The sequence below is a fragment of the Anomaloglossus baeobatrachus genome, chromosome 8, assembly GCF_048569485.1.
Source record: "Anomaloglossus baeobatrachus isolate aAnoBae1 chromosome 8, aAnoBae1.hap1, whole genome shotgun sequence".
In the NCBI taxonomy this organism is placed as follows: Eukaryota; Metazoa; Chordata; class Amphibia; order Anura; family Aromobatidae; genus Anomaloglossus; species Anomaloglossus baeobatrachus.
Genome location: NC_134360.1, coordinates 233,067,493 through 233,081,337, shown reverse-complemented (window position 1 = coordinate 233,081,337; position 13,845 = coordinate 233,067,493). Strand labels below are relative to the sequence as shown.

Below are 13,845 nucleotides of genomic sequence, written 5' to 3'. Positions count from 1 at the left end.
CCCTATGTACAAGACTATAACAACTATAATACTGCACCCTATGTACAAGAATATAACTACTATAATACTGCCCCTATGTACAAGAATATAACTACTATAATACTGCCCTATGTACAAGAATATAACTACTATAATACTGCCCCCGATATACAAGAATATAACTACTATAATACTGCTCCTATGTACAAGAATATAACTACTATAATATTGCACCCTATGTACAAGAATATAACTACTATAATATTGCACCCTATGTACAAGAATATAACTACTATAATACTGCACCCTATGTACAAGACTATAACAACTATAATACTGCACCCTATGTACAAGAATATAACTACTATAATACTGCCCCTATGTACAAGAATAGAACTACTATAATACTGCCCCCGATATACAAGAATATAACTACTATAATACTGCCCTATGTACAAGAATATAACTACTATAATACTGCCCCCGATATACAAGAATATAACTACTATAATACTGCCCCCTATGTACAAGAATATAACTACTATAATACTGCCCCTATGTACAAGAATATAACTACTATAATACTGCCCCTATGTACAAGAATATAACTACTATAATACTGCCCCCTATGTACAAGAATATAACTACTATAATACTGCTCCTATGTACAAGAATATAACTACTATAATACTGCTCCTATGTACAAGAATATAACTACTATAATACTGCCCCAATGTACAAGGATATAACTACTATAATATTGCTCCTATGTAGAAGGATATAACTACTATAATACTGCCACTATGTATAAGAATATAACTACTATAATACTGCTCTTATGTACGAGAATATAACTACTATAATACTGCCCCCTATGTACAAGGATATAACTACTATAATACTGCCCCTATGTACAAGAATATAACTAATATAATACTGCTCCTATGTACAAGAATATAACTACTATAATACTGCCCCTATGTACAAGAATATAACTACTATAATACTGCCCCTATGTACAAGAATATAACTACTATAATACTGCTCCCTATGTACAAGAATATAACTACTATAATACTGCCCCCTATGTACAAGAATATACCTACTATAATACTGCCCCTATGTACAAGGATATAACTACTATAATACTGCCACTATGTATAAGAATATAACTACTATAATACTGCTCTTATGTACAAGGATATAACTACTATAATACTGCCACTATGTATAAGAATATAACTACTATAATACTGCGTCTATGTATAAGAATCTAACTACTATAATACTGCCCCTATGTACAAGGATATAACTACTATAATACTGCCCCTATGTACAAGAATATAACTACTATAATACTGCCCCCTATGTACGAGAATATAGCTACTATAATACTGCTCCTATACAGTATATAAGAATAGTAATCTTCTGAGTGTTTTATATTTTCTCTTTTGGAGTTTATGTAGAGGACATTGTTGATTCTTATCACTGAAGTCTGTGTAGTTTGGAGGATTTATGAGGCTGGACCGTTAATAAAGATTAATCTTCTGTCTTCCTATAAGATGAAGGCGCTGCTCTTAGGATCACAATGTCAGGATCTAGTTTCCCCTGTGTATTTTATGTTATTGTTATGTGGTGTTGCGCTGTGTCTGGGTGGACGGGCAGCGCCATCCCGCGCCCGGTTTGGTTGTGTTATTCGGCCCCTGTGATGTGGGTTTCGGCAGGCCGTGCGCGGAGGTGAGGGAGAGGTCACTCCGCTTTCATTACTGGGATATAATTTACAATATGCCAGATGTAAACAAGTTTGGCCTAAAGGATTTGTATAATGTAAACCATCTGGAGTCCAACAACACAGCTAATTTCCTGACATGGCCGAACACGTAACTGGCTCCATATTTCAGTACCTGGGTCCGATATCCTCTTCTTACTGATTGTGTGAAGAGAAATCGGGCCGTAACACGGTACCTGACTCCACCGAGGTGCGGTTACATCAGGCAATATTTTAGTAATTGGAGAAAAATTGGACACTTGTGTCTTTAGAAATGATCTTTGCTGTCGGAGGGGTTTATCAAAAGGAAAGAAAAAAAAATATTATAAAGTTATCAGATCCATATCCCTAAACCTGGGGTCCATTCCCCCAAAAAGTGCCAGGGTTCCAGGGTCTAAAGCAGTGGAGTCGGAGCTTCAACCGAAGACCGAGCTTCAAGTGGAGCAGGGCTAGTATCAGAGGCAGACCTAGCCGCATGGGCACCGCTCGTGAAAATTAAAGGCTAGGCTTTGCACATAGGAAACGTAACATATTGCGTGATATTACCGTAAAGTGACCATATTGTGGAAGTTACAAGCCGTTCACTGCAGTCTTATATAGGTAATTACAGAAGTATCTGCTCTCACGACTTCTTTCAAACTGCAGAGATGCCTTTGGTTCTTTGTTTTTGATATTCTCTTTATAGCCCCCATAAGAAATCTGTAGGGTGTAAGCGCTCGTTTGTAGTGTCCCTAGTGGTGTCCCTTGTGTTGTCCCTTGTGGTATCCCTAGTGGTGTCCCTTGTGATGTCTCTAGTGGTGCCCCTAGTGGTGTCCCTTGTTATGTCCCTAGTGGTGTCCCTCTTGTGATTGTTTTATTTTGATGCCCCTAGTGGTGTCCCTTGTGAATATTTTATTTTGATGTTCCTAGTTGTGTCCCTTGTGATGTCCCTTGTGGGGTCCTTTGTGATGTCCCTTGAGGTGTCCCTAGTGATGCCCCTAGTGGTGTTACTTGTTATGTCTCTAGTGGTGTCCCTTGTGATTTTATTTTGATGTCCCTTGTGATGTCCCTAGTGGTGTCCACTGTGATGTCCCTTGTGGTATCTCTAGTGGTGTCCCTTGTGATATCTCTAGTGGTGTCCATTGTGATGTCCCTTGTGGTATCCCTAGTGGTGTCCCTTGTGATGTCTCTAGTGGTGTCCATTGTGATGTCCATTGTGATGTCCCTTGTGGTATCCCTAGTGGTGTCCCTTGTGACGTCTCTAGTGGTGTCCATTGTGATGTCCCTAGTGATGTCTCTAGTGGTGTCCATTGTGATGTCCCTTGTGGTGTCCCTAGTGGTGTCCCTTGTGATGTCTCTAGTGGTGTCCATTGTGATGTCCCTTGTGGTGTCCCTAGTGGTGTCTGCAGTGAGCCAGAATGTCATCATTTATCCTTTTGGCAATATAAAGTAATGGATTTGGAGCTCTGTAAAAGAAAAATAATAAAATCATCGTAAATGATAACATCATCATATATTACTTGGATACACCTGACCTAGTGACGCCCCATTAATTCTTAGATTGAGGGGTGCACAGCACTTCTGCTTCCCTTTATTGTCTTTCCTGACTTAGTGGCTTTCTGGCCAACTGCCCGGTAGGGAAGAGCAGCGTGACTCCATTGAAGTGAATAAAGCCAGGTGCCCAGGAGTGCGACTGTAAGGAGAGCTCACCAGGTGACATAGCTCTTAATCATGAGTGGTAGAGTACTACCAGATCATCTTGGTGATTATTCAAAATTTTCCTATATATGCTAAAAATCAGGGAACCTGATTAAATTTGATTCACCAGATTTGCTCAAATTCTATTTGTGTTAAATTTATTCTTCGTAATTCGAAGTGTTGGTAAAATCCGTTTATTATGCTCTGGTATTTCTCACCTCCGCCCTCACTCATCATGGCACCGCAGCTCCCCGCCCGGTTCTCGCATCCTCCCTCCAGCTGCAGCCTTCTATTCTACTCATGCAATGTTATCTCGTCCCGTGATATCACATGAGGACTAGTCAGCGAGAGAGATGCCGAAGAGTGAAGACAAGACAAGACTGGAGCTGGAGGGAAGAAGCGATCTAGTGAAGGACCGGGGCGAGGGGATGAGGCATTCGGCCAGGTGAAGGGTGAGGTGGTTATAGTATTTTTCATTATTTTTTAGCTCCTTCTCCGTCATAAAAATAATCACGCTAATTGGCCAACCAAATGACGTTTTACTGGATTTGATCCAATTGAATAATAAAAACTTTTAGTTTTGGTAAATTAAATTTTTGGGAAAATCCGATTTGCCTAAATCCTTTCACGCATTAATTAATTTTTGTCTATTTTTACTTCTTCCTACAGACCAAGGCCAAAGAGCTCCCTCTGTCAGCAGTGCGCTTCATGGAAGAATTAGGGGAATGTGTCTTTGGAAAGATCTACAAAGGTCACCTCTACCTCCCAGGGATGGATCACGCCCAACTTGTGGCCATCAAGACTTTGAAGGATTATAACAATCCCCAGCAATGGGCAGAGTTCCAGCAAGAGGCATCTCTCATGGCGGAGTTACACCATCCCAACATTGTGTGTCTTCTTGGAGTGGTCACCCAGGAGCAACCTGTGTGCATGTTATTTGAGTTCATGAATCTTGGGGATCTCCATGAGTTTCTCATTATGAGGTCCCCACATTCAGATGTTGGCTGCAGCAGCGATGAAGATGGAACTGTTAAATCAAGCCTCGATCATGGAGATTTTCTTCACATCGCTGTTCAAATCTCAGCCGGGATGGAGTATCTATCAAGTCACTTCTTTGTCCATAAAGATCTGGCCGCTCGTAACATATTAGTCGGAGAACAACTTCATATAAAAATTTCCGATCTTGGACTTTCGAGAGAAATCTACTCAGCCGATTACTACCGAGTCCAAAACAAGTCCCTTCTTCCAATTCGATGGATGCCTCCAGAAGCCATCATGTATGGGAAATTTTCCACCGATTCGGACATCTGGTCTTACGGTGTAGTGTTGTGGGAAATCTTCAGCTTTGGTCTTCAACCCTACTATGGATTTAGTAACCAAGAAGTCATCGAAATGGTCAGGAAGAGGCAGCTACTTCCATGCTCTGAGGATTGTCCTCCAAGAATGTATAGTCTCATGACTGAATGTTGGCAAGAGATACCATCTCGAAGGCCGAGGTTCAAGGATATCCACATGAGGCTGAGGTCATGGGAAGGACTTTCAAGCCATACAAGCTCCACTACGCCATCGGGAGGTAATGCCACAACACAGACCACATCTCTGAGTGCCAGCCCTGTAAGCAATTTGAGCAATCAGAGGTATCCTAATTTTCTTTTCTCACCACAAGGAATTCCACAGGCCCAAATTACTGGTTTTATAGGGCCACCATTACCTCAAAATCAAAGATTCATACCTATAAATGGATACCCTATTCCTCCTGGATATGCTGCTTTTCCAACTGCTCATTACCAACCACCAGGACCACCAAGAGTCATTCAGCATTGCCCGCCACCAAAGAGCCGCTCTCCAAGTAGTGCAAGCGGGTCAACAAGCACCGGTCATGTGACCAGCTTACCATCCTCAGGGTCCAATCAGGATGCAAACATCCCGTTACTATCCCATATGTCTATACAGAGCCATCCAAGTAGTATAGGAGTACAATCCTTTGGAAGCAAAGGCATAAAACCCTACAAAGTGGACATGAAACAGTCTTCTTTACTGGAAGACTCTGACCTCCACCACGGACACGATTCCATGATCTCGGCAGAGTTGTAATATTTTGTGGTAGATATGTACATACTATATGCAGGAAAACAATCAAAAGGACATTTTAAGGAAAAAAAAAAAGTTTTATATAAAGTATTTTTATTGAACTGAGGTCATTCCAGATGTTCGGCGGATGTGTCCTTCAGGTATCTTCTGTGAAGTTAGAAAACTATCCTCAACAGGCGGACGTGTATGCAGTCCAGAATGTGGTGACTCCATTGCCTTAGATGATTGCCTTAAAGGGGCTGTCCAGGCTTAGAAAAATGTGGACGCTGCTGTCCATGAGATTTGTGTAATATTGCACTTCAACCCCATACACTTCAATAGGGCTGAGCTGCAATACCAGACACAGCCAATAAAGAAGAGTGGTCTTGCTTTTAGAACCCAATTTTGTATATATGCATTTCTAATTATTCCAAAGATCTCAACTGAACCGAGACTCATTAAAAAGCCATTGACTGGTCGATGTAATAAGAAAAAGAATTTTGAGGTTTTGCATAATAGCGGCCGAGCATGTTCCCTGTTAAACCCGACATATTAAATCACTTTCTCGTCCAACAACACATTAAGGTTCATATCCAAAATTGGATGCTCTTAAATGCTATGGGCTCTTCTCCCTCTTTACATTGTTAAAATAATGTCTAGGATTAGAAAAGCATGGCTGCTTTCTTCCAAAAACGGCGCCGCACTGGTCCATTATCATGGTTCAACTCAATCCATGACCTGCAGACAAATCGTGAATAATCCCTTCAATTTTACTTATCCTTTAAAGAACCTTTTATTTATTTCGTTTTTCCCCTTTTATTTATTTTCATTACTTTTTCACATTTTAACCTATAGCAATTGCTAGATCCTTAGCCAAATAATTACATGAACCATAAAAGTGCCACAAACAACCCACCGACCACAAGATCAGATAGAAGGGGATTTTTGGGATTTTTGTGAGATGATCGGACTCGTGGAAGTTCGGGTTCGCCAGGTTCATCTGGACTTTAGATAAAGTTCAATTCGGGAACTGGACTTAACCTGAACCCCAATGGAAGTCACTAATTGAGCAGTTGACATCCAGCCAGCCATAAACAGATCATTTCCGGGGGAAGGAGGTTTTTTATTTGTACACACTGTGTCCGAAAACATTGTTTTTACCCCCTGTGAGAGCCATTCAGAGTTTGCAAGCGGCTCCCACTGGGCCGAGCACCGAGCGTACCCGAGCACAGCGATACTCGATCGAGTGGTCAGCATACGTAGAGGACTCAAACTCCAACACTGATTTTTTTTAAAAGTCCATCTTTGGTCCAAATTCCAAACTTTACAGTTCAGATTCTCTCATTTCTATTTACTTCTAAAGTCCCCCAAACATTATAGATAGCTGTTGGCCAAAAGATGGTTCTGCCGATTGTTTGGCCGGCTGCTGTGTCTTCGGACTCCTCTATACACCGGAGAGCTTGGAAAAGCCAATCACTTCTGTGTTCTTTATGACTGATCTCTGAGAACGAAAGAATCAGCGGTCAGAAACACCAGTACAACACGACGGTTTCCAAAAAGTCCAAACCTGATTCATCTTTTTGTCACAAGTAGCTCTTGACTTTGCCATCTTGTGCTGATCGCTGTGGATCCCACCACTGAGTCCCCACCAGTCCCTATGGAGGGTAACATAAGTGCCTTGTTGGAATGAAGAGATGGCTGCGCATGCGCACCACCACTTTGTCCATTATCTGCGAGACTGATGACATCACATTTAATGATCATCAATGTGGTTATTATGTGATAGACGACCCAATGCAAGTGCAACACGACAGTTTCCAAAAAGTCCAAACCTGATTCATCTTTTTGTCACAAGTAGCTCTTGACTTTGCCATCATGTGCTCATTGCTGTGGATCCCACCAGTCCCTACAGTGAGGAATGTAAGTGCTTTGCCGGAGTGAAAAGATGGTTGCACGTACACACCACCGCTCGGTTCATTGTCTGCGGGACTAATGACATCACAGCTAATGATCATCAATGTGGTTATTATGTGATAGATGACCCAATGCAAGTGCAACACGACAGTTTCCAAAAAGTCTACACTTGTAAGGCTGCTTTCTCACTGCCTTATGACCTACGTTCACTGGTCCCGTCAGAGCTTCTGTCCGAACCCCCCCCCACAATACAGGTTTCAGATCTATACGCCGACGGGCCCCTTGACTATAATGGAGCAGATGGAGTCACCATTTCCTCTGTCCTGCACCATTTTTGGGCGTATACTCTTTTTGCAGGCGGACACCCAGACGTAGTAGACTGTGTCTGGTTGTCCGCCTCCAGAAAGCATATACACCCAAAAATGGTGCAATACAGAGCACATGGTGAGTCCGTCTGCTCCATTATAGTCAATGGCCCCCTCGGCGCTCGTGACTGAAATCCATTTTGCTGGAGGATTCAGACGGAAACTCTGACGGGACCAGTGAACGTAGGTCATAACACAGTGTGAAAGCGGCCTAAGATATTTTGATTGTAAGTTGGTTGCTAATGACTTTACCATCACGGACCATAATGTAGGTACCGTGGTGATCACTGTGAATCCCGCCACTGGGACCTCCACCAATCGCTAAAGCAGGGATCCAAAGAGCAATTGACACCACACAGGCAGTTGTCTCCGGCAGTCCCATAGACAATGAATGAAGTGGTGCTGCACATGTGCGCCAATCTGTACATTTGCAAACAGCACTTTAGAGCCCTGTTTTTGGGATTAGTACAGATCACAAAGGTGGGATCCAAAAGGATCAGCATTTTATTGGCTATTCTGTGGATAACCCTCTTAAAGCAAAAACTTTTTAGCAAGTAGATGCCAAATTAACATTGTAATAGTTTAGGTTCAAAAATTCAGTCTGGAATTTCCCATTTTTTGGCCTTAGGGGGTCAGTATTTTTTTAAGCCAGAAATGTACTCCGAGCGGTTGTCACTTCCCCTCCCCCACTCTTCTTGCAGCCTACACCAAATCCATTGGCCTAATGGTAGCAACATTGAGCAAAGAAATTCCCATGATAAAGGCAATGAGCGCTCCACCCTAATCCAAGATGGAAAAGTGTAAAAACAATCAAGAGTTTGCCGTTTCAGCCCACAATTGTCAGGGATTGCTGGGAGTTGCAGTGCACCGCTCTGTACTGTGTCCCAGCGCCCTCTCCATAGAGTCACTGTATTTGGGCATCTCCAAAACTGTTCCCATTGGTTAGTATTGGTTTCTATCCGGCAATGAGCGGCTGCCGCTTGCAGTCCGGTCCTCGCCTTCCCCCGGTGTCGTCTGTTATTTACTTGTATGATCTTTTTGTAGTGAATATACTTTGTTCTTATGAAAACCACTCAGCATTCCTCAGACCGTATTCTTGATGTTATGATCTTCACACTGTCGGTTCTTGTAAATAAATACTAGGTTTTTGTTGTAATTATGGGGAGATGAAGCTGTTTGCTAAATTTTACAGTTTTGTATTATGAGTTTTGCACAAAAGTGTTATGTTTTATACTGCAGAAGTGGAAATACATGTCTGCGATTTATCTCTGTGTTCTCTCTTCTTTTGTTACAAACTGGAAGTGTTCTACTGTTTCCCTCCAGCAGGGTGCGCTGGTGAGAGGATAGCGTCATATATTAGCACCAGATTTTGGCTTTCTAAATTAAACCTAGCACCTTAAGCAGCACCTGTGAAACTTGAAAGACTGTCCGAACCCCTTAAATCACAGGATTTAGATTTAGATACAACTTTCAGTTTAGGTGAAGCTATTGTATAATGGCAAGCGTCATATATGCTGAAAAGGAAGCTCCTACACTTATAGTGCTGGCAGAATGCTGATGCAGAGGAGCCGACCTCTCTAAGGCCTCCGACACACATCCGTTAAAAACGTGCGTGTTTTGTCCGTTTCCGTATATACTGGAGACCCGGACAAACGTGCACCAATGTTAATCTATGTTTGTGGTCAAACTTGCGTTTTTCATCATGTCCGTGTCCGTGATTCGTATGTGTTTCCATTTTGCACGGCAGCATGTCCGTTTCCTGCACGGAACACGGACACCATGAAAGTCAATGGTTTGGTGCGCACAAGTACGTGACACGGATGCATCTCTGTATGCTCCGTGTACGTTTTGTGCTTTTTCTGTAGTAATGTCGGCTATTCTTTCTTTTTCTGTCTATGTCGGTCAATCTCCCTCAGTCTGTCGGTCTGTCTCTCTCTGTCGGTCGGTCCCTCTCTCTGTCTGTTGGTCAGTCTCCCCCCTCTCTCATACTTACCGATCCCCGATCACCGGCGCGGCGCTGCACGGCGTTCACACTGCTCCGGCGGCTTTTACTATTTTGAAAAAGCCGGCCGCTCATTAATCAATCTCGTATTCCCTGCTTTCCACGCCCACCGGCGCCTATGATTGGTTGCAGTTAGACATGCCCACACGCTGAGTGACAGCTGTCTCACTGCAACCAATCACAGCAGCTGGTGGGCGTGTCTATACTGTGCAGTAAAAAAAAAAATAATAATAATAATTAAAAAAACCGATGTGCGGTCCCCCTCCCATTTTGATACCAGCCAGGGTAAAGTCACACGGCTGAAGGCTGGTATTCTCAGGATGGGGAGCTCCACGTTATGGGGAGCCCACCAGCCTAACAATATCAGCCAGCAGCCACCCAAAAATGCCGCATCCTTTCGATGCGACAGTTCTGGAACTCTACCCGGCTCTTCCCGATTTGCCCTGGTGCGTTGGCAATCGGGGTATTAAGGAGTTAATGGCAGCCCATAGCTGCCAATAAGTCCTAGATTAATCATGGCAGGCGTCTCCCCGAGATAGCTTCCATGATTAATCTGTATGTGACAGTAAATAAACACACACAACGAAAAATCCTTTATTTGAAATAATAAACACTAAAAAAAAAAAACCCTCGTTCACCAATTTATTATACCCCAAATACCCATCTATGTCCGGCGTAATCTACGGAGGTCCCGCGTCGCTTCCAGCTCTGCTACATGAAGGTGACAGGAGCTGCATAAGACACCGCCGCTCCTGACAGCTCCACGCAGCAACTGAGGTGAGCCCCCCGATCAGCTGTGCTGTCACTGAGGTTACCCGCGGCCGCCGCTGGATCCTCCCTCCACCTGTGACTGCAAGTCGCCCGAGTGACAGCGATGAAGTCACAGGTGAGTTGCGGTCACGGAGGGTGGAATCAAGCTAGCCGCGGGTAACCTGAGTGACGGCAGCGCTAATCACGCTGCTCACTACAGTCACTCAGGGGATTAGCGGTCATCGGTGAGTCCTGCACGGGTGACCGCTAATCAGTACGCGACACAGACAGAGCCGTGGTATGACAATGAAGTCGGGTGAAGTTCACCCGAGTTCATTCTCAGCGCACGTCGCTGTCTGCTGTCAGCCAGTAATCAAACACGACATTTTACATTAAACACGGAACATTTCACACAGAAAAAACATTCACACGTCGGTTAAACTTCACATGCACACACGGGCATTACACACGCACACACGGCTAGCATAGGCCAGTCATACAAAGCCCACACGGACCATAAAAACGGACAAAAAAATGGATCACGGACCTGAAAAATGGCCCGTATTACGCATGCGTGGTTTTAACGGATGTGCGTCGGAGGCCTAAAAGAGCAGGTCCTTTTTGTGAAAGGACGAGAAGGTTTTAGGTCATTATTTATTTTTCTTTTTGCAAGCTAGAAAAAATGTGCTACATTATATTCCGGATACTCCAAACACAGTGGGAGATCACTCAAATTTCCTATTGACTAATATCATCCAAGTGTCAATTAAAGGGTCAATAAATCTGAAAATAAACAATAAAAAGGAAAACATTTCTCAATTCCTCTCCTGCCGAGGAGTCTACAGAGGACTCACGAAAGCTCCGAAACAAACAGCTTTGGAGAAATCGGAGAGAGAATAAGAGACTTTCACCGCTTGGCCGACGCCATGTTTCAGATGAAATGTTAGAAGGGGTGGAGTCTGATTTAAAGGGGCAGTGATTATTTTTGGGGAGGTAGAAGTAGGTTCCCACTGGCTCCATGCCAGAGGATACAAAGTGTTAAATATCCATAGCAGAGGTGTAAGCAGCCTGTATAGAGCCGCGCCGGTGGAATATTGGACGCTTTCTGGCTTCTCACACTAATAATATTTGTACTAATAGTGTCACCGAATATTAAGAGTCAGCCGTGGTCGCTTCACCTTTAGCCGACTGTATAATGAATGGGAACCTTGAGGAACCTTCTGGCTGCAGATTTCACAGCCAACCTGTTAGAGGAAATTTGGAAGCCGTGCTATGTTTTCCAAAACATTTTTTATTGATTTTTCAAATTTGTAAAAACATGACAAGTATCATTGCAAAAGAAGAACATTCGTCTGACAAAATGTGACATAGAGGTGGGTGATACCCCAATTTGGAGTTCCATGTTGCTGTTCGATTTAAGATAGTATACAGTAACATTAAACCAAAACATAGGTAATGAAATATAATATAACATATGCAATACAATTCGTTAAATCTCTGTGTCGTCCCTGAATGATTTCAATTTTGCTAGCGTGTCTTGGTATTCCCAACCGTCTCGTCTCCCCCTCCCGCCAGAGCCCCCTCCTAGGTGATTCTCAGTTTACCCAGGCTGTCCTGAATATCGCTCAGGATATACCACTCCGAGTGAACAAAAGGTGCCATCAGGTTAATTATTTCTCCCTGTGTGAATTGGCTTTCAATAAAATGTCTCCATCTCACAAAAAACTTGGCTGTCAACCCATCTTTATCCCTCTCCGCTTCTGGTTTTTCCCACTTCAGAAGGTTGTGTAGTTCGCCCACAACCTCCTTTATGGATGGGCCCTCCCTTTGAATCCAGTGTTTTAAGATGCAACGCTTAGCTATCATGGCTATGTCATGCATTATTGCGTATTTCCTCTTTTCCTGCGTGCTCGGTCCTCCTCCTACTCCTCCCTCAAAGGAGTGGAAAATCCACACCATTAAGTCTAGTTTGCTGAAAATTCCCCATGTTGACTGGGCAAATAGTCTGACTTGGTTCCAGAACCTAGCGATTGTCTCACATTCCCATAGCCCATGCAGCATATCCGTTTTTTCTTTTTGACACTTAGGACACCACCTATCCCTACCTGGTATGTTGAAACCTATAATGGCCCTATGTAGAATTCTGAATTGAGTGTCTCTCCATCTCTCATTGGTAATATGTTTCCGCACTTGTACCCATCCTCTCAGTATATCATCCACCACTTCTTCCCTTCCCAATTGTTTCCCCCACGCTTTTAAAGTCCGACTATCCTCCCGTGAGATAAGCACCCCCCTTAGCGATCGATAAATTTTAGAGACATTTATACTTGTTACATCACATTCCAGTAACTCATCAATCGAACTTCTGTTCAGCTCTCTTCCAACCACACCCAGGTCTCCTATTATTCCATGTTTCAATTGTTCATACTGGATGACATGTGAGCTATTAAGGTTGTACTTATCCAACACTTCCCGACCTGTCATCCACCTCCTGTCCTCCACATTCATAACATCTATCATTCTCCTGACTCCCCTCTCTTTCCATCTAGTAAATAGCTTGTTTTCTCGTCCCAGGGGAAAATTTGGGAATGCCCAGGGGTTCAAGTACTTGGACACTTTCCATGAGAGCCCCAGTTTTTTCCTTACCGACTTCCATGTTAGCATGGTGTCTCGGAATATAATTGAGTTCCTTATGTGCCCTTCAACCCTGGATAGTGGGGAGTGCAGAATGGACGTCAGATCCCACGGTGACGCATATTTAGTTTCCATCGCATGATCTGAGTGCCTACTCGTTCCTCTCACCCAATCAATTACATGCCTCATGATACATACAAGATTATACCCTTGGACATCTGGAAAGTTTAGACCTCCCTCCTCTGCTGACTTCATCAGCGTACGCAGCTTTATTCTGGGTTTCCTTCCCCTCCACAGAAATTCTGTATACGCGGAGTTGAGCTTTTTCACATCCTTTAGTTTTAGCAATAGCGGGATTGTCTGGAAGGGATACAGCAGCCTAGGAAAGCTCATCATTTTTATCAGGTGGCATCTTGCCAGTAATGGAAGTGGCAGACCTTTCCATCCCTTTAATTGAACTGTAATTTTCCTGATTAGCGGTCCATAATTCAAGTTATAGATTGTTTCCACCGATCTTCCTATATGCACTCCCAGGTATTTAATTGAAGATTGTGCTATAGGAATTCCACATAGACAGCCATCCCTTATTTGTCCCCCCATTGTCCCATGATGCCCCTTTAGGAACATGATCTCGCATTTTTTTTTGTTCAGTTTGAAACCGGAGAATGAGCCAAATTTTTCAATCA

At 43.3% G+C, this 13,845-nt stretch overlaps 1 protein-coding gene across 1 annotated transcript in view; it reads left to right on the top strand.

Moving 5' to 3' along the window:
* ROR1 (receptor tyrosine kinase like orphan receptor 1) overlaps positions 1-9,009 on the top strand; it is a 282,946-nt gene extending 273,937 nt beyond the window's left edge. Inside the window, exon 9 of the mRNA XM_075320352.1 lies at positions 4,094-9,009. Coding sequence (XP_075176467.1) covers positions 4,094-5,518 — 1,425 coding nt within the window. The 3' untranslated portion in view covers positions 5,519-9,009. The remainder of the gene's footprint in view (positions 1-4,093) is intronic.
* Positions 9,010-13,845: the final 4,836 nt, after the last annotated feature.